The 22,531-nt window shown below is 39.4% G+C and overlaps 1 protein-coding gene across 6 annotated transcripts in view; it reads right to left on the reverse strand.

The window, feature by feature from the left end:
• nek10 (NIMA-related kinase 10) overlaps window positions 1-22,531 on the reverse strand; it is a 251,318-nt gene that overhangs the window by 201,653 nt on the left and 27,134 nt on the right. For 5 of the 6 annotated variants that reach the window (XM_087986912.1, XM_087986911.1, XM_043689493.2 and 2 more), the window contains exons 3-5: window positions 15,117-15,177; window positions 13,081-13,226; window positions 159-257 (exon numbers count right to left, since the gene is read on the reverse strand). In XM_087986912.1, coding sequence (XP_087843038.1) covers window positions 159-257; window positions 13,081-13,226; window positions 15,117-15,177 — 306 coding nt within the window. Of the gene's footprint in view, window positions 1-158; window positions 258-13,080; window positions 13,227-15,116; window positions 15,194-22,531 lie in introns of all 6 variants that reach the window. The other variant, XM_087986910.1, reaches the window with a different exon arrangement.

Genomic DNA, 22,531 nt, shown 5'->3' on the forward strand with positions numbered 1-22,531 from the left:
CTATTCATTAGTTGTTGTGTTTTTTTAGTTTAATAGATTAATTGAACCTATAACACATATTACTTTCACATAAGACAATGTACAGTAGCATACAGCTGAAAAGAAAGATTTGAATACATTTGCAAAATAATTTAGCAATGAACAAGATTTATTCCTACCTGCAAGTTAGCCTCTGCTTTACAAGTGCAACAAAAATCTCCAAAAAAAGTTTTTGATGAGGATGACAACTGAACCTTCTTTCATTTTTGTAATTGACACTATTCAAGAAACAGAAACAAAAATGATTGAATATCGTTTATATGATACAAAACCATAACTAGTTAGTATAGTTAATGTCAGTTTTCACGTTAATCTTTAATTGTTCACTCTAAGGTTATAGATTTTTTTATTCATTAAATATTATGGCATGATCTCGCCTAGCATCTCTGTATTCAAAATTTACAACAGGACAGAGACAAGAAACACTTCCTCTCTCCTTTTCTACAGTGTGTTCAAACATCACTTCCCTCATTTTTCTCCGGTGTGCTTATGAGACAATGGGCAGAATCTTACCAGAAGCTGAATGATATGGGCATTGGCAGGTCAGCTGGAAAAGTGTGACAAGATCAGATGAACGGATTATCAGTGTTGGGGAAAAAAAAATCCAAATCTGCAACCAGGTTTTGAATGGTGAGATGAAAATCTCACAAGTGAGTGGCAACAGGCCTATTTTTATTAGCAAAGCATTACTACCCACAATCTTCTCATGGATATCCATTTTCTGATTCTCCTTCACACTGGATAGAAATTGGATGGTTACAATTCATGACATGAAAGTCTGAGTAGGTACCTGGCAACCCCAGCTCACTTCTGGCTTCTGAGCTCCTCCATCTTCGACAGCAGTCCGCAAAATCTCATGGGACCCTCCATGGCCAACATATGCAAGGTCTACCCCTCCATCCACTGAGGTTGACAACAGACATGTACCAGGTTCACCATATCATCATAGCACATCTCTAACCAACTTACAATACAGATCAAAATTTCAGTACTTCACCTTGGAGTGCACCAGTTCCTTGCATTGCAATGCTGCTATCAGCAAACTTTGTATGAAAGTACAAGCACTCAACTTACAATCAGGCCAGGGTGGATCTCAGGGCTTCTTGTTTGCTCTCTCAGCACTTGCTCACTTTGTGTCTACTTGGAGACTCACCTTGCCTTTTTGCTATTTGTCCCCTCATCCACAACTTGAAGGCTCACAGTACTGCTGTCTTCGACCATAGCACGATACGACATGTCAGCAGAGGTAGACCATATGGGCCCTTAAGCCCGCTCTGCCATTCAATGAGATCATGGCTGATCTGATTATTTCACTTACCTACCACATCCCCATAATCTTCAATTCTCTTACTGATTAAAAATCTATCTCAGCCGTAAATACATTTAACAAACCAGAATCCACAGCCCTCTACAGTTAAGAATGCCACAGATTCACTACCCTCCGAGAAGAAATTCCTCTTCACCTCTGTCTTAAATGGGTGACCCCATTACTGAGATTATGCTCTCAGATCTGAGATACCCTCATAAGGGAAACAAACTTTGCACATTTACTCTGTCAAGTCCCCTAAGAATTTTATATGTTTTCATAAAGCCATGTCTCATTCTTCCAAACTCCAACAGAGGCCCAAACTACTCAACCTCTACTCATAAGACAGCACCTCTATATCTGGGATCAACCTAGTGAACCTTCTGTGCACCGCACAGATGCTGCCAGACCTACAGAATTTCTCCAACAATTTTCTGTTTTTGTTTTAGATTTCCAGCAACCACAGTTCTTTGTTTTACTTCCCCTTATTTTTAAACTTCAACTCTTTGAAATAAAGACCAACATTCCATTTGCCTTCCCTATTACCCGCTGAACTTGTGTGCCAGCTTCTTGTGATTTATGAATGTCGACTCCCAAATCACTCAGTGCTGTAGCATTCTGCAGACTTTCTCCATTTAAATAATATCCATCTATTCTTCCTGCCAAAGTGCATAATTTCGCATTTCCTCACATTGTGTTCCATCTGCCAAGTTTTTGTCCACTTCTTTAACCTCTCTTTATCACTTTGCAGACTCTTTATGCCATCCTCATTATTTGCCTGCCGACCTATTCTTGTGTCATCCCAATTTATAGTAAATAATAATTGTGACCTGAGCACTGATTCCTGTAGCACTTTATTCTTTACAGATTGCCATCCTGGAAATACCCATGTTAATATACTATGGGAACTTATATTACAAAGTGACATAGCATGTGGAAGCTTGGCAAATGTCCTCTGAAAATCTAAATATATTACATCCACTGCTTCCCTTTTATCTATCCTGCTTGTTATCTCCTCGGAGTTCTAATACACTTGTTAGGGAAGATTCCAGCTACATGAGGTTGTGCTGACTTTGCCTAATCAAATTGGAAATACTCTGCCGATACATTCTTGATAATAGATTCTTAGTCTTCAAATGAAAGATGTTAAGTTAAATGGCTATCATTACCAGTTATTTGTCTCTTTCCCTTTCAAAATAAAGATGTTACATTAGCAGTTTTCCAATCCTCTGCAATGTTTCTAAAATCTAAAGATTCTTGGAAAATTACTACCAATACATCCACTACCTCTGCAACTATTTATTTTAATATCATTAGTGGGCGGCACAGTGGCACAGTGGTTAGCACTGCTGCCTCACAGCGCCAGAGACCCGGGTTCAGTTCCCGCCTCAGGCGACTGACTGTGTGGAGTTTGCACGTTCTCCCCGTGTCTGCGTGGGTTTCCTCCGGGTGCTCCGGTTTCCTCCCACAGTCCAAAGATGTGCAGGGTCAGGTGAATTGGCCATACTAAATTGCCCGTAGTGTTAGGTAAGGGGTAAATGTAGGGGTATGGGGTGGGTTTCGCTTCGGCGGGTCGGTGTGGACTTGTTGGGCCGAAGGGCCTGTTTCCACACTGTAATCTAATCTAATCTAATCTAATCTATAGGATGCAGCTGCTCCAGTTGTGTAGAGAATAGCACTTCTATCTTGAGTTGCCATTTAGTACCTGCCAGATAGTTTGTCAAGTCCCCTAAGAATTTTATATGTTTCCATAAAGCCATGTCTCATTCTTCCAAACTCCAACAGAGGCCCAAACTACTCAACCTCTACTCATAAGACAGCACCTCTATATCTGGGATCAACCTAGTGAACCTTCTGTGCACCGCACAGATGCTGCCAGACCTACAGAATTTCTCCAACAATTTTCTGTTTTTGTTTTAGATTTCCAGCAACCACAGTTCTTTGTTTTACTTCCCCTTATTTTTAAACTTCAACCCTTTGAAATAAAGACCAACATTCCATTTGCCTCCCAAGCCTCCATGTTTCTTTCTTCCTTGAAATCCCTGTCAAGCCCATCACTCCTGATCTTGCACATATCTCTTTGAATAATGAGTTAATCTCCAAACATGTCCCTGATCCCTGGCCCTGTAGCTTAGTCACACCAATCATCATGCTGCACTGACCCCTTTGCAATCAGTAGCGAGTAGTCAAGAGGGTGGTCATGTTGCTGTATGGCACCATGCTACATATATTTTACACCTGCACCATGAGCTAGCAGTACTCTTGGCAAACAGTTGGCTCTTTGGGGTCACAAGTCAAGAATCTGTATCACTTCAGTCTGAGAAGTGAGCCACAGTCAGACCTGCAGGTCCAATGAACCAGTCTGGGGAGCAGCACAGACACCAGACCAGGTTCTGATCAGCCATCAATTGGGTTTGTCCCTTCAAATTGATCAGTGTTAGGTAATCTTCAGTCTCAGGGGTCAGCTTAATGAAAGTCATGGCCCATCACTCTAGCAGGGAATTGGGTATAGCAGGCTAGAACGCAGAATGGATAATTGTGAAGGAGGGAAACTCAATGTATAATTTATGGAGACAATAGTGCATTGAAGGAATTTAGTTACAATGGGAGTGGGGGGGGGGGTGGGGTCATCAATGGTCACAACCACCCTGATTGCAAAGGGGTCAATGTAGGAAGGAAACTCAATATATACTTTATGGAGACAATAGTGCATTGAAGGAATTTAGTTACAATGGGAGTGGGGGGGGGGAGGGGTCATCAATGGTCACAACCACTCTGATTGCAAAGGGGTCAGTGCAGCATGATGATTGGTGTGACTAAGCTACAGGGCCAGGGATCAGGGACATGTTTGGAGATTAACTCATTATTCAAAGAGATATGTGCAAGATCAGGAGTGATGGGCTTGACAGGGATTGCAAGGAAGAAAGAAACATGGAGGTTTGGGGGAACCCTTAGGAAATAAAACATCAAGATTCAGCCTGTGATTCACTGAGCCAAGTGTGACCCACATTACCTTCTATACTCATTTAGTTGTCCAATCACTACAAAGTCTCAAAGAAATGAAATTGGACAGATCACCTGGCATTGACATAGGCACTCGAAAAGACAATGGCAGAAACAGCCCTGTTGATCCTGCAAAGTCCTGCTCATTAACATCTGGGGCTAGTGCCAAATTTGGGAGAGCTACAACCCACAGCAGGTCGGCTGCAGTGGTTCAAGAACACAGCTCACCACCACCTTCTCAAGGGCAATTAGGGACAGGCAATAAATGCTGGCCAGCCAGTGACACGCACATCCCACAAAATGAATAAATACAGAATTGTAAATGTGCAATGGAAATGGAAGCGACCACATTTAGAACGGGTGAGTATTTCTTTTTCTGAGCACACAAGCTCTATTTGCGAGCATTGTGAGGCCTTTCAAGGGCCAATTGCATTAATCAGGCATTTTCACAGTACAGGTTGAAGTAATCTGTAAACATAGTACCCTGTATGTGAACTACATGCAGTGTCTGGCTGTGTAGGATACAGGTCCTCATCTTGAACAATCTTGACCATGTCAGTGGTCATTACAAATTAATCATAGTCATCTCTGTGAAGCAGACGTAATCACAGATAACCTTTGAAGTGTCACCTTTGGGACACAATTCACAAGATAATCCAAGACGTCTTAGGTTTCTGATGGGCATGTAACTGATTTCCTCTTACCTTCACTCACAGAGTAACTGTAAGTATTCACCAATGTCCTCCCATATACAATGCTGTCTTTCTTGAGTGATGTGAGAGTACACAGTAGGAGATCTCAGTAATCAAATAGCACTTGCAATTTCCTATTGTATTTAGATGGCATGACTTGTGCTGTATTCATCATCATAAGGTCCCTATGTCAGAAGTCCATGTACAGTTATTCCATATCCCACTGCATGGATTCGTAGCTAAACTTTCAAGGGCCAGATACTTGCATGATGGTTACTGGGAGACCAGAGCTACATTCTGCAATCATGACTGACTCCATTATACAACACCCTGAGTAAAGCAGAGTATATATACAACGCTACATTAGAGTGGTGCTGGAAAAGCACAGCAGGTCAGGCAGCATCCCAAGAACAGGAAAATCGATGTTTCGGGCAAAAGCCCTTCATCACCATTCTTTGACCTGGCCATCATGAAACAGATGATAGGTCTGCTGCAGATGAGGCTTGGATCCTTGAATCACTCTGGGCGGGGCTATGCAACACAATCTAGACTATGCCACAATGCTTGCATGCTATGTGCCACAAAACTACAGCAGACAAAGAACAAGTTTGATGGATGTTGAAGAGTTCGGGCAGCAGCAACAATCTTCCGTGTAGGAAGACAAGGACATTGAGCAGGACAAATGTGACCTTCTGCATGAGTGAGCACGGCAGTGTGATGCATAACAAGCTGGACAAGGCTTAATTGACACCTATTCCAATAAATATGAGCTGGTGCAATGATCACTCATTTTCAGTTGTTGAATAAAAGTGAAAATTTTCAATCATTCGAAGGCTCTCCAGTATCTGATGGTCCCATATTGAACAATGAGATGATGTTAGACAACATTGGGCTTTGGGAAAGAATAGCACTCTCTTAAAATAGTTTCTCAGAATGCCACTAAGGACATATAATCTGTGTAATTTGTTTTTTTAAATAGCATTTACATACACATTTACCATTGTGTACTTGTGTCCGCAATGAAGTGTAATCCATGACATCTATATTACCTCAGAAGCTTTTCTTTTTGCTCCCCTTCCATGATGTGCACGACATAGCTTGTAGCACTTGACCAGGCACATGGCTGGCCTTTTGAAACAACGCTGGAAAACTCAGTGGTCCCAACATCAGTGAGTACTTCCCAGCAAGCAAAAGTGAAGATAACACAAGCAGGGTGCCATAGAGGTGTGGTGCATAATTAAGGTGGAAAATTGTTGAGATTAGCATGATTTTCACTAGGGCTCATGGAGAAACACCCTCCATGAAATTTAGAAATATTGATAATTAATCAATTTCTGGTAAAATTCAGCCCAATGTGCTTCATCTGGTCAACCTTTTGCCTAGCTATCACCAGCACTACTCAAGTTAACCACCAGGAGGCTCACGATATTTAATTATATATTGTCCTTTAACCAAACTTATTTCCATGGGCAGCTATTTTCCATTTCATACCTGACATATTGATGCCAAGAACAAAGAACAATATAGCACAGGAATAGGCCCTTTGGCCCTCCAAGCCTGCGCCAACACATTTTGCCCTTTCATACTAAAGCTTACAGGATCTGTATCCCTCTATTCCCTTACTATTAATGTATTTGTCCAGGTGTTTCTTGAATGCTGCTATTGTGTCTGTTTCTATTACCTCCTCTGCCAATGCATTCCAGCACTCACCACCCTTTGTGTGAAAAACTTGCATGTCTCTTTTAAACTCCCCTGCTTGCACCTTGAACCTGTGTCCCCTAGTAATTTATCCCTTCACCCTGGGGAAAAAGCCTCCTACTTTCCACTCTATCCATGCCAGTCACAATCTTATAAACTTCCCTCAGGTCGCTCCTCAACCTCCTGTATTCCAGTGAAAACAAACCAGTCTATCCAACCTTTCTTCGTAGCTAAATTCCCCAAACTTCCTGGTAAACATTTTCTGTACCCTCTCCAAAGCATCCACATCCTTCTGGTAGTGTGGTGACCAGAACTGTACACAATATTCCAAGTGTGGCTTAACTAAAGTTCTATAATGCTGCAGCATAACTTGTCTATCCTTATATTCAATTACCCTTCCAATCAAGGTAAGCAAGGTGTAAGTCCCTTTTTCTACCTTATCTACCTGCACACCCAGATCCCTCTGAATATCAGCACACCTAAGGATTCTGTTACTCACTGCATAATTTCCACATGTACTTGACCGTCCAAAATGTACCACCTCACATTTGTCTGGATTAAACTCCATCTGCCATTTGCCTCCAATTGATCTATATCCTGCTGTACCCTCTGACAATCCTCCTCACTATGCACAACTCCACCAATCTTTGTATTAAGTTAAAAATCACACAACACCAGGTTATAGTCCAACAGGTTTAATTGGAAGCACATTAGCTTTCGGAGCGACGCTCCTTCATCAGGTGATAGTGGAGGGCTCAATCCTAACAGAATTTATAGCAAAAATTTACAGTGTGATGTAACTGAAATTAGACATTGAAAAATTGATTGTCTGTTAAGCCTTTCATCTGTTAGAATACAGTGATAGTTTCACTTCGTTCATGTGTAAATCACAAAACCTTTTTTTTAAAAAGTTGCATTCTCTGGTTAGCTGTTAACAATGGTGATAGCTAGACAATATGTTGGCCAACACCTTCACCTTATAGTTATGGACTACAACCTGGTGTTTTGTGATTTTTAACTTTGTACACCCCAGTCCAACACCGGCAACTCCAAATCAATCTTTGTATTGTGTGCAAACTTACTAATTAGACCAGCTTTATTTTCCTCCAAATCATTTATGTACATCACGAATTGCAGAGGTCCCAGCACTGATCCATGTGGAACACTGCTAGTCACAACCCTTCGTTCCAAAAACGCATCCTTCCACTGCTACCCTCTGTCACCAACTCACCCCTGATACCATGTGACTTCAACTTTAGTACCAGTCTGCCATAAGGGATCTTATCAAAGGCTTTACTGAAGTTCTCATAGACATTTTAACTTGTAATTGTCCAGAACGTAGTATACAGTACCTAACAAAGACCACTGGTTCCTGACTGAATCAGTTTACTCAATATTTTTAAGTCATATTGTTGACACATTTTATGACCCACCTCTATGGCCAGATGGAACCTGGACCTTCTGGCCCAGAGGTAGGGACATTACATTAATTGTCCCTCTTCACTTTTAAATTGGCAGTTTGAGAGGCCTTAGGGACTAAAACAGATACAGGAATAATGTACAAAGCAATAAGTATTAGCTTATAATATGCTGTTTACCCTTTTACTCCTTGATAGTTGGCTCAAGATTTCCTCCATGAAATTTTTCTCTACCTTTCAAACATGCCTGTTTTTGAAGGGGAATCCAGTAGGTTCATGGGAAGCTTCTCCCAGGACCTGATATCAATATCAAATCTCCTAACAGAAGCCTTCAGAGTTTCCTCACAACACTCCTTTTAACTTTCAAAAACTCAAGCTCTCCATAGAAGATTTTTATTGGTAAGCATATGTATGGCATTCTGGCTCCACGACCAACCCAACTTAATCTCCATCCAGTAGCATGACTGGCACACCAGGTCATGTGAGCACCTTAGAGCCTGGCACTTTCTTCTGCTGTACAATCCTCAGAAGCTTCGGAAGACATCTCAAATGAAAACAGATTGTCTTATTGGCATGATCCTGATAGAGTCTTAATCTCATGTGCGTGCAGCAGAGTGGGCAGAACTAGTGCTCTGTAGATTTGTAGGTAGAGTTTGATCGGCAGATTTCCTCTTCACTCCAGACCGATGTTCAAAATCTGCCAACAATTACACTTGCTTTGGCTATTCTTGCCTTGTCATCAATACAAGAGGCTTGGGAATATGTGACCAAGAGCTTTTTCATTGATAACAGAGAACCAATATGGTGTCATAAAAGTAGTCGAGGAAGTACTGAGATAGTGTTTTTTGTCCGACAGCTCCAGGAGAATTGCTAAGAACACAACTTGGACCTGTATACCTCACAATTAGATGTAACCAAAACCTTTCACAGTCAATCATGAACACCTTTGAAAGATAATGAAGGCTGCCCGAGGAGGTTGCAAGGGTTCTTGTTCAGAGTCTTCTGATGTATCTTCAGCCACTAACAGTATTAAACAGGATTGGATATTAGTGTGAATCCTCTTCAAGTATGTTGATCTCAGCCATGCTGTCCGATGCCTTCCATGCCTGGGGTCCTGGCATCGATAGTGGACATTGCATGAAATGGGAAGCTATTCAATCTGAGGTGATACGTGGTAAAGACCAAAGTCTCCAATGACGTTTTCATAATTTTATGTTTGTTGTTGGATTAGCTTCTATTTCATATATGGACATGCAATGTATGGACATGCAATGTAGCATCATCATTCTCCAATGCATGGAATAAGTTTGGCCTTCTGATCAGCACAACGAAAACTGAAATAATGTATCAGGCTGTTCCAGGGAAGTCCTATGTTGAACCCAAGGTTTCGGTTCATTACCAGCATATATGATAAAACAACAAAAGGAAATTCTGGGATATGAATGGTTAGTAAATAGAAACAAAGAGGGGATCTGAGTAAGATAGTGAAGCATAGCAGACGCAGAACAGCACACAATAGCTATCACAAATTTAGAAAAAAGGATAACAGAAAAATACCAGAGCAGCACAGGGAACATATCAATGAAAAGGCAAATGTAGTTTGGAAGGAGAATTGTTGACAGGGGTAGGGGCAAATAAAACAAGACCAACAAACAGAAAGGAGATCAAAAGAAACCAGGAAAGATAGAGTATCAAACAATGGAAATGAAAATAAATGTGAGTGCATCAGATAATTGGAAAGGAGAAATGAACAAGAAAAACAGTGCAATAATATTAACCAAAACAAGACTAACTGAAAAAAAGGCAATCCATGCAGTCGCAGTCCAAGGTTTTCAGAACGTCTCCAGATAGTTTTGTGGATAAGCATCAGCGAATATAACTTGAATTTTGTCTTAGTACTTATACATGATTTATACATGACTTGGGCATAAGGAGCACAATCACAAAATGTATTAATAACACTTACGTTGGAGGTTTAACAAAGTGAGGGAAAATGTAAAGAAGATCAGGGAAACACAGACAACTCATTCACGTGAGCAGGTAATTTAATATGAATATAATTTAACATTTTTTGGGAGGGGAAACAAGTAATAGGTGTCACAATCAAACAAAAGTAGCTGAATGTTGTGGATAAACAGAGAAAACTAGTGATGACTTAAATACATAACTCAAAATAAATATGCTTTCACTATATAAAAAGTCATAAAAGGTCATAAAATATACCAGATGTCACAGATGTACATAAGGCATTGATTAGGACATACTTAAAATACTGTGTGTAATTTGAGGAACCCAAGAACAATATAGCAAAGCCATAAACAGCATAAATCACAGGCTTGCCTTGGTTATATTAGCAGGTGGGAAACTACAGTTTATTTTATTCTTTCACTGGATCTGGGTGTTGCTGACTGGGACAACATTTGTCACCTGTCCCTAAGTGCCCATGAAGTGGTAGAGGTCAGGAAAAAAATAAGATAGCAGAAGTTTCAGACTGGAGAAGCAATTTGGTCATCTAGACCACCAATCCACAGTATTCCCTTGTTGTACTTGTAATAACCTTGACTCTCATTTGTTGACAAGAAACTTCTTGTTTCTTCTTGAGTTTAGCAAAGGATAGCTAAGGAATTGACAGAGAGAAAAAATAGCATTAAGAAATAAACTAGCAAGAAACATAAAAGTTTAAGGAAATCAAAACTAAACATGGGTCTCTATGCAGTTACAAGAGAAATGATATTGTGAAGCAAAGAAATGGCAGTCATTAAATAAACACTTTCTATAGTGTACTCAGAAAACTCGCACAACTGAAAGCACAAAATATTATCAAAATAGTGAGGCATCTAGGGCCTACTGAGGAAGAGAAATTTAAAGAAACATGGAAACAATACTAGAGAAATGAAGGTGATTCAAAGACAACAAATCTCCTGAACTAGATGCCCTAAACCTTGGGTTTTAAAACAGATGGTTGCAGATAAAGCAGATGAATTGATTTTTCATCTTCCAGAATTACCAATATTTCAGAATAGTTCGCCCTGATTAAAATACAATAAACGTAACCCATTACTGAGGATAGAAGAAAGAACATATGTAACAATGGGCCATTTAACCTGACATCAGTATCAGGGAAATTGCTAGAATCTATTATTAGAGACATTGTAACAGTGCATCTAGAAAACCACAATGCCTGAATAGTAGTGGAAACAGAATTGTTAGCCATTATTATTTCTCTGAAATGGATAGTAGTTAAATGTGAAAATCCAGAATTTGATGTCTGCAATTTTATGCTTCTCCATACAGTATGCTACTGAAGTCCCTGCAGATTGCGATCAAGTAGTAATGACAACTAATGAGAACCTGCTATTAACTTGATTCACAAACTTGAAAATGTTACACCTTGAGTAAGGTGTGTGCCTGGGTTTTTGAAACATACTAAGTCCATAATTGTGAGGAGCATAATTGGACCTGAAAAATTAATTTTTAATTTGTGTAAGGTTAAATTTCTCAATTATGATTAAAAAAAAACTTACAGCATTAAAATAACTTGCAAAGTTTTAATATTTTCAACTATATCTTAATCCAACACACATATTCTGACTTTTTTTCAGATTCTCAAAAATTTTACTTTAGTGTGGAAAAACAACTGCATTTTAATGCCCACCCCACTTGACAGAAACGGAAAAGGGGACACAGACAAGAAAATGGAATTGAGTCAATAACCACAATAGTCATGATCTAATTGAATGATGAGCAGGCTCAAAAAACTGCTCTTAATTTCTATATTCCTACATCATTGTTGAACAATGCTTGCAATATATAAACTAAAATTTAGACAAGAGAAATACATGGACAAATGGATAGATACACTTCTTTGAAGACTGTGGCAAGTGCCATCACTTTATTGTTGCCTTTAAAATCCAAACAAATGTGACTGGGAAGCATTAGTATAATGTTTGATCAAATGTGTTTGAGTAGTTTTAGACTATAACTAACAGGATTGATGGTGGGAACCAAAGGTATATTAATGCAACTGGATTTTCACAAAGTATTCTGATTCTGCAACTTGTAATGATTATTCATAACTAAAATGAAAGGACAATGTGAAATGTATCCAATTTTGTTGATAATACAAGACTAGGTGAGAAAATAAGCTGTGAGGTGAATACAAAAGTCTTCTAAGAGATGTAGAAAAGTAGGTGGTCAAGAAAGTGGCAGACGAACTATAGAGAAATCTGAAGCTGTCCACTTTAGTAGGAAGAATAGGAAAACAGATTATATTTTTAAAAGGTGAGAGGCTTGAAGATAAAACAAAGCACTGTGATTTGAAACAAAAACAGAAATTGCAGGCGAAACTCCATAGATCTGAGAGCATCTGTGGGAAGAAAGCAGAGTTAATGTTTCAAGTCCGGTGATTCCCGTTCTCATGAAGAGTTACCGGATTCAAGATGTTAACTCTGCTTTCTTTCCATAGATGTTACCAGACCTGCTGAGTTTCACCAGCAATTTCTGTTTTTGTTTCAGAGACTTGAAGATATTGATTTTCAGAGAGACCTAGTATCCTTGAATACAAATCTCACAGCTAATCAAAGACCTAATAGGGAGAAAATTAGATGTTATCCTTTGTAATAAACAGGATTGGAATATAAGCATAAAGAAGTCATACTGCAAATGTACATGGTCTTGGTGAGACCACAACCAGAGCACAATGTGCTGTGAATCTTTGTAATTCTCTACCTAAGAGCTATTACTGTTTAGTTGCAGAGAATATTCTAGATGGAGGCCTACACATCATTTGGGTATTCATGGAATTAGGGATTATGGGGATAATGTGAGATAATGAAGTTGAGATAGAAGATCATCCATTATGTTATTAAATCATGGAATTGACTGAATGTCTTACGCTTACATCTTATATTCTTGTGTTCAATACCTAAAAGCTTCAAGTTCCACAGCTTCAGTTGATTGTTGCTGCTGCTCCCCATATCGAATTCCATCGTTTTGTTTCCCTTGAACAAAACGTTGTTGTTGTGATTTAGTGACTATTCCATGGCCTTTGTCAACATTTAAAGCTGGCAACTAAAACAACAAACACAAACAAAACAATTCATCTCTTATTTTCTGCCATAGTTCCACACTTATATTGATCAATCATTCATTCTTGACATTAGAAAGAAAAGACATATACCAACAATTTGTACAATTAGGTTAGTTATAATTCTCAATATTTATAAAATGGTCTGGTAAAAGTTACCAAATAAACTAGTTTCAAAATTATAAATATTCTAATAAGTGCCTAGGTTTCACCAACAGTTTGTCAGTCAGGTTTTATGGAGACATGCAACTTTGGATCACTTCCACCTCCCCTAATATCCAGCTATGCAGCATAGCAACAAGCCTAGGAGTAGGACATCAATTCTTTTTAATTCATTCCTGAAATGTAGGGATCACTGGCAAGGTCAGTATTCATTGTTCATTCTTAATTGTCCTTGAAAAGATGGTGGCTCTTGAACCCATTGGAGTCTTTAGAATATAGGTAAGCCCACTGTTAAGAAGGAGGTCCCAGGAATTTAACTACTTGTCCATTTAGGAATAGAGGAATGTTTCCAAGTCATGATGATTTGTAACTTGAAGGGGAGGTTGCAGGTGGTATAGTTCCATTTATCTACTGCTCTTATTCTAGGTGATATTGGTAAAGGTTTCTGATTTGGAAGTTGCTGTCAAAAGAGCCTGGTCAAGTAGCTGCAATACATCATTTAGTTGGAACATATTGCTGCCACTGTGTACTGGCATACACTGGAGGAGGGAAATGATGAAGATCGTGGATTCACTAACAACCAAGTAAGTTTCTTTGCCCTAGATGTTGTCAAGCTTTTTGAGTGTTGTTTGAGCTGCACTTACCCAGTGTGAATCCCATTGTACATGTGACCTATATCTTGTATTTAATAGATACGCTTAGGGATGTGAAGAAGTAAAGAACTCACTAGGGAATTCTTAGCTTCTTACAGCTCTTGAAGTTATTTATGTCTTTGATCTGGTTAAGTTTCTGGTCAATATTCACCAGAAGATATTGGTAATGAGGATTCAGTAATGGAATTGCCATTAATTGTTGAAGGAAGCTGTTTAGATTCCCTCTTGGATAGTCATTGACTAGCACTTGTCTGAAAAGAATGTTATTTGGAAATTACCAATCCAAGCCTGAATATTCTCTGAACCTTCCTGCATGTAGAAGTTCCAGTGTCTGAGAAATTATGAATAGTACTGAATACTGTGCTATCATCAGCAAACATTTCCACTTCTAATATTAGCATGGAAAGTATATCATAGAATAAGGAGCTGAAAAATGGATGAACGTAGGGAATTACTCTGACAAAATGATGCAGCAAAGACCTGACTGAGCGGATTAACTTCAACAATCATGACTATATTCCTTTAGGCTATTAATCCTACCATTGATTCCCATTGACTTCAATTTTGCTAGGGCTCTTTGATGCCACATTTGGTGATATGCTACTTTAAAGTCAATCTCTCTCACTTCAGCTCTTGAATTCACCTCTTTTGCTCACTTCTGGATTAGGACTATAATGAGTCTTGGGGAATGGTTGATAACACTGTTTAGAACAACCTTGATCACTTTGTAGATGATTGAGGGTAACTGATAGAGTGTAATCAGGGTGCATTTATCCTGCTTATTTTGGACAGGACCTATGAGACAATTTTCCTCATTAATTTTCCTCTAATTGAATTTTGGACAGTTACATGCTAATGAAAAGCAGCACAATTGTTTAATAATAAACAAAATAACATTTTGTTTTCGTATTATGCCAATAATGCATAACCAAAATATGCATGGTTCATTGTTAAAGATACTATGGATAGAAATATTCTCTCATTTAAAGTGAAATAAATCCCATTTATAGCACAGCATTGCTTTTTCTAAAACAGGCACTATACTATGGGTGATCATACCTGCTGTTTGCTTGCTGGTACATTCAAAAGATTAAGTAGTCGCTTCAGGTCTGAATATTCTCTAAAACAAAAGAAATCTTCAGATAGTTGAAAAGATAATTAATAATTAAATGTCAGCCTTTCATCCCATTAGTGCTTAATGCAACTTTAAAATATAGTATTATTAATTTTTCTGCAACTGTTGATAAATAAAGACTTTTTTATAAAAAAGACTTACTTTGCTTTTAGATAGCACATTTCAAGAACAACAAAGTATTTTTGAAATAATTACTCTCTGATGTAGGAAGACATTCAAATATTCTTTTGTGCATATCCAGAATCACAAATTCACTATAATTACTTTAATTGCACAGAATAGACGTAAACAAATGCATTTTTAAGCAGGGTTTATAAAAAATTCAGTTGAAAATCATAAGTCATTAGCAGATATTCCAACTACCATCAGAACAGTTTCGACCAGTGGTAATCCTGTTGAAAATTAGTACTTACCTGTCAGTGACTTCTCCGTCACAATTCAGAGTCTAGCTATCTGAAGACACTTGGATAATGACTAAGATAGGTTTGTGGGGCAAGTGGGGAAGGTTGGGGAGGTAGAGCACCAGGTAAGTTGGTGATTGTACCAGTGGCAGCACTAAGGTTGGGGAGAGGGGAGGGGTCAGAACAGTTTGGGGATTTGTCATGCCTGGCGGGGTTCAGTCGAGACAGGAGCTGTGGTGACACCATCAGATTTGGCATGGTTGGGTTGGAGTGGAGGGAATCAGGTCTGATGGGGCTGTACTGGGAGATTAGGTGCCAGGTCTGGACATGACTAGGGAGGTCATTCAAGTCTTTCAAGGTAAGGTCAGTGCAGGAGGGTTGGGTCGGATATCCAGGACAGCAGGGTCAGTTTGGTGTGGGATGTCAAGTCCAGCAGGGCCAGATCAGGTCAGTACGGGGCAGTTTTGAGGTCTTAGGAGGTGGGTTTAGAGAGTAAGGTTGAGTGCAGGGAGAAGTCAGGATGAGGGGGTGTAATTGGGGAAGTAAGGCGTGAGTCAGGGGTTCAGTTTAATAATTATTATGGAGTTAGAAAGTAGGATTTTAATTTGCTAGCTGTTCCTGGGTAGCTATTAAGCTTATATGCATTGGAATATTCTAAATTCTCCAGTTTTAATGGACTCCTTTGGAGTGTTACAAACACTGTAGAATTGCCCTCAGATGTTTATGAGTAATCCCTATGGAGTTAGCTGTGTTGGGAATTCTGCAACATCTCAAACCACAACTGCAGCCACAACGGCTATCTGGCCATTGGTATAACTGGGCCATTTAGTCTGTTCCTCTTCCTCCTGTTACTGTCAACCTGCTAAATATTTACTATTTATTTTTATGTCAGATTTCCAATATATGTTATTTTTGTTGAAGTAGGGCAATAGGAATTTTCTAAGTGCTGGGTGAGGAGTTGCACACTAAAACTTGGATTAACATTTTGATTTTAAATTGAAAAACTGAGGTAATAACTAAATTGAAGTTAAATTTTAAACAAAAAAATGCCTGACAGTGTTAATTAATTGTCATTGTACAGGACATTGGTTAGGCCACTGTTGGAATATTGCGTGCAATTCTGGTCTCCTTCCTATCGGAAAGATGTTTTGAAACTTGAAAGGGTTCAGAAAAGATTTACAAGGATGTTGCCAGGGTTGGAGGATTTGAGCTATAGGGAGAGGCTGAATAGGCTGGGGCTGTTTTCCCTTGAGCTTCGGAGGCTGAGGGGTGACCTTATAGAGGTTTACAAAATTATGAGGGGCATGGATAGGGTAAATAGACAAAGTCTTTTCCCTGGGATCGGGGAGTCCAGAACTAGAGGGCATAGGTTTAGGGTGAGAGGGGATGGACCTGTTTAGCTATGAAGAGAGACTTGATAAAAAAATTTTTTTTTTGAGAGCAGAGAAAGCTGAGAGGAGACCTGATTGAGGTGTATAAGGCTATGAAGGGCCTGGACACGATGGATAAAAAAGCAGCTATTTTCCTGAATTCAAAGGTTAATAACAGAGTGGAATAATTTTAAGGTGAAAGTGAGGAAATCTAGAGGGGATTTGAGGAAAATCTTTTTTACCCAAAGAGTGGTAGGAACCTGGAATGCACTGCCTCGGAGGGCAATTGAGGTGGGAAACTTACAACCTTTAAAAAGTAAAATAAAACTCGATAAAACTGTGGATGGTGGAAATTTGAAACAAAAACGAATTACTGGAATGATTTCACTGAGAGAAAATTGGCTATTTTGGGAAAATATAACAAAGCAAACCCTGTATTTCACAAATTCCAAAGAAAAGTCTTGGAGCTACTGGTGAAGGTGAAGACTCTCCACCATATGAGAAACCAAAACATTAATGGAATTAACAGCCCTAATAATGCATTTTAGAACGTAGAAAAATGTCAATGGAGTAAGTTTTTATCTGGCGTCAGAATGTGGTTATTAACAAATTGCCAACATAATTATCAACATAATATTCTTCTTTACTCTCTTCATGCATGATTATTGTGCCATACATACATCTGTTCCTTTGTAGTATTGCACCATAATCAGTAATGCCCATTTTGATCTGATCTTATTGCATATTTTAGAAACCTTTGCTGGTGTCCAAGTATTTGTATTTCTAACTTGCACTCTCTGCCCAGTGTGCAGTTTTAGTAACCTTCTTTCTGCTTACTCATCATGTATCTCTTTCTTTCTCCTCCATGCTTGAAGAATGTCTTGTGCCTTGAAACAGTTAGATAAATGGTTGCTGGGCAAGATTGTTTACACCTGACCTCTGGGCATAAGTTGTACTGAGGATTGTCATCTCCTCATTGGTGTTGCATGAAAATGTATCATTGTGATGTGAAAATCTTGCTTTGTTGTTTGTACTCTTACATATATCATATGTCCTGCATGATATTGGTCATTCTACTTAGTAGCATGTCTTGAAATGGTTTGTCATTCACTACTGTGGTCTGAAGTCTGATACTATTTTATCTAGGACACAGAACAAATGGAAAATAGTAGTTATCGTGTCAGAAACAATTTCCTAGTTTTATAGCATGTAAGATCTTGCTGTCAGGCTCTTCCAGAGAGAATCAAAGATATATTGGTGATTGTCTCTCCACAGCAAATCTTGCAGTGGAGATACCTTGTCCATAAAGTTGGAAATAATATAGCAAGAAGAAATTAATAAATATGAGGCAGTGACTAGATCCTCATTACGTTGTGGTATCAGTGATTATTTACTATCCTTGATCTAACCTCGATTGGGATGGACTTCTTGGGGAAAGCAACTGGACTCAAGATCTGTGTTGGTAAATACAAGCCCTTGCCATTAAGCTACTGTCTGCAGTAAGTGAAAGTTGTGGTCTTGCTCTGTCTTTGCCATATCCATGATATTGTCAGCAATGCAAAATAAATCTAGGCACTTTCTCAGGAATGTTTATGTGCTAACAGGTAACCCAAAATGATAACCATTGGGATACCAAATGGTATCCTAAATGACACAAGCACTTGAAACTCTTCTGTTAGATGGAAGGATCACTATCTATACATTTCATCTAGCTTGGAAAAGAATCTTGCTCTGAAAAAACTTAGGATTTAATCCTCCAGTAGTAATATTTGTTGAACAGCTGTTTAAAAGGTGAGGCCCCTTGGAGCTAGGCAGGAACCTCGATTATCTGGCAAGATCGCAAGGTCCCAATGCTTGGCTAAACTATGTTTTCCAGCGTGCGATTAGCCAGAATTCGATTAACCAAATGAAATACTCTGCGGATAATCGAAGTCCCTCTGTGTTATCTTTCATTAAAATGAATGTGATGGAGCGACAGCAGTTTGTGTGGTGGCACAACTTCCAAATTGTTTCATTTCACTATAGTTTGTTCAGTTTCACCCAAAACATCTCCGGAATGCGCCTGTAGCATTTCCTTAGAGGATCAGTAAATGAGATTGCATCATCCTTAAAATAGTCGATTACATCAAATCTATCTGGGTACAGGTATTTGAGATCATTGACTGATTGAATTTTGTCATATATGGTCTGTTTCGCCGCAGTTGATGTGGTTTGAATCTCATGAATTGCAACTAGACCTGTGCAAACTGGCAATCCTCCCACTTCTGGACTATTGGGTATCCATCAAGTAGATTTTGTAAAACCAAGGACAACTTACCTTTTGGCACTGCATTGTTTTTCTTCCAATGCATGGAATTAGTGATCTGTTCTTCACTGAGATAGTCTCCCCACTGCTGTACAATGAAGTGCAACTTACTGAAAGTCATGCCTTTCAGGATGCAAAGTCATAACACCTTAATATGTTTGCAGTAGCTTGCATGTTGATTTTAATTTTAATGCGTGTTGTCCTGCCTTTTCAGACATATGGTAGTAATGTTTGTAAAAGCTAATGGTCACTGTGTACCTTTGACCTGGTGTGTGAGGTTAACAACATGGAAAATTTGATAATCTTTTGAATTTTGCTTTCCACTTGGTTGACCTTAAAACTTATTGGTGTATTTATGCACCACTTTCTTTGGTGCCAGTGTTCTGGGGTATAGTTTGGCCTTTGGAACCAGATTTTCTGCATGTGTGCCACAGGCTTTATTGATATCCAGAAAAGCTGGACAGCTTTTGGGTAGGTGTGAAAAATTCATCTGTTAATTATTTGTTGGTTTGATGCACTTTGCTGACTGCAGTAATAGTGTTGGCTGCACTTAAAGTATGCAATAATTGTCAGTCTGTCACTTTTGTAATGTGTCCATCCTCAAGTAGTGTGTTATTGGTATGGCCCCTTTCTCTTGCCTGAATGATCCTTTCTAAAGCTTTAATTAATGTAGAGATATTGACTAACTCAATGAGCTTCCCTGACAGTTCTTCTTCACAAAAGTCACACTTATGACCCTTGCCACGGTATCTTCTGACAAACAGGTCAATAGACTTTTGGGATTGTTATCTTTATGAGTTGGAGTTCGCTAATCCTGAAGTTAATCCTTACCTTGAGCTGGTCCTCAAAAACCTTCAAGACCTTTTATGGAATTTTCTGATAATCCATGGAAAGTCCCTCCTTGCCTATGATGAACAAGATTCCTGGATCTTTTTTCTTAAGATCATTTATCACATGGTCTATAAATAGAACTGCACACATTGCTGGAATAGCTTCAATTCAGTAAAGGTGTCACTGAATGCACAGTCCATACTGTGGTTTCTGCTATCCATAATTCCATCTTAAAAGTATTGGACTCTACCACTTTAAGCCATGTGTCCTTGATTGTGAGTCAGTATAAATTGAAAACTGGTTCTTCTTTAAAGCTGCTGTTCTGAGAAACTGTTTCTTATGTATTGACTGACTGCTAGAACAAAGCATTCTACATCCAGTTTCAGAATTGCAGTGCAATATCTTGTGTTCCAACTCAAATGTATATTTCAGCCTTTTTCTGTTTGGTTTTAAAAGACAATCACACAAATTTATTCAACCTGGGAAATAACTTACAATGTAATCAAGAGGAAATAAGCTCTTTTGTTTTGGTGCTTAGTACTTTTTCTACAGATCTGTACAGATGCCTGTACTCATAGAAAGTGGTGGTGCCTGTCAGAGAATCACAATGCTATGCATCCCTTCTCCAATGTTTTCAGGATCAATGTCCATCACAGAGCACAAAGCTTTCAGAATGCCAGTGCTTATCCAGGTGTACAGCGCCCTTTTAAACCTGGCATTGATATCCACTGACTGGCAAGTTTTTCTGGGAACAGCGCATGGTAAGAGGGGACGATAATCAGGAGAGAGATGCACTATGTGGGTGGGGTAGGTAGTTAATGAGGCAATTTTGTTAGGTATTGTCAAGAGAACTTCTTAGGTCTTGCAGCAAGAAACCCTCCAAAAAGACTTGAAACTGACACTGAGCTAAAAAGCTAAAATTCAGCACACAGTAGCAGACATTTCAAGGGCTATTTCAGAATATTCTGAATAAGTACATTCCTAGTAATTTTCCTAAAAAGAAAAATTCTAAAGGGAGAACTCTTAACTTTTAACTTGAGATGTTAAAGAAAGTATCAAACTGAGCAAAGATGAATGGCAGGCAAAACAACTGAACAGAAAATAAATATGGGCAGAGAATCGCTATGAGATTTATCTGGAGGAATAAACTAGAGTATGAAGCCAACTACAAATGGACAGCAAGAGCTTTTATAGGCATTTAAAAAGGAAAAGAGTAAGTAAAGTGTGCATTGCTTCTCTAGATATTGAGAAGTTCATAATAGGTAATAAATATAGGATGAAATGAACAAATGTTTCGACCCTGTCTTCACTACAGAGAATACAAAAAAAACTTTCCAACGATTGCTGCACATCAGGAGTTGGACTGGAGACAGGAACTTAGTGAAATAATAATGATGGGGACAGTGGTACTAAGCAAACTGATAGAGCTGCAAGCCTCATCCTGGGTCTTAAGAGATGGCTAATGAGCTAGTACATGTGTTGGTGTTAATTTTCCAAAATTCTTTTGATTCAGGATAAACTTCCATCAGAGTGGAAAGTAGTGATTAAAATCCATCTATTCAAGGTGGGAAACCTGAGATCATTTAGCTTGAAGATTGCAATGGAAAAAGTAGTAGAATTGAACAGCCAAGAGATTATGGCTGCACATTTAGAAAACATCAGATAATTGCATTATTTTGTCAAAGGGAAATCATATTTAGAGCTGAAAATGTGTTGCTGGAAAAGCGCAGCAGGTCAGGCAGCATCCAAGGAACAGGAGAATCGACGTTTCGGGCATAAGCCCTTCTTCAGGAATGAGGAAAGTGTGTCCAGCAGGCTAAGATAAAAGGTAGGGAGGAGGGACTTGGGGGAGGGGCGTTGGAATTGCGATAGGTGGAGGGAGGTTAAGGTGAGGGTGATAGGCCGGAGTGGGGTGGGGACGGAGAGGTCAGGAAGAAGATTGCAGGTTAGGAAGGCGGTGCTGAGTTCAAGGGATTTGACTGACACAAGGTGGGGGGAGGGGAAATGAGGAAACTGGAGAAATCTGAGTTCATCCCTTGTGGTTGGAGGGTTCCCAGGCAGAAGATGAGGCACTCTTCCTCTAACCATCGTGTTGCCATGGTCTGGCGATGGAGGAGTCCAAGGACCTGCATATCCTTGGTGGAGTGGGAGGGGGAGTTAAAGTGTTGGGCTACGGGGTGGTTGGGTTGGTTGGTCCGGGTGTCCCAGAGGTCTTCTGTGAAACGTTCCGCAAGTAGGCGGCCTGTCTCCCCAATATAGAGGAGGCCACATCGGGTGCAGCGGATGCAATAGATGACATGTGTGGAGGTGCAGGTGAATTTGTGGCGGATATGGAAGTGTCCCTTGGGGCCTTGGAGGGAAGTAAGGGGGGAGGAGTGGGCGCAAGTTTTGCATTTCTTGCGGTTGCAGGGGAAGGTGCCGGGAGTGGAGGT

The sequence above is a fragment of the Chiloscyllium plagiosum genome, unplaced genomic scaffold (assembly GCF_037043375.1).
Source record: "Chiloscyllium plagiosum isolate Xiang-an unplaced genomic scaffold, Cpla_swu_hap1 HiC_scaffold_5, whole genome shotgun sequence".
NCBI lineage: Eukaryota > Metazoa > Chordata > Chondrichthyes > Orectolobiformes > Hemiscylliidae > Chiloscyllium > Chiloscyllium plagiosum.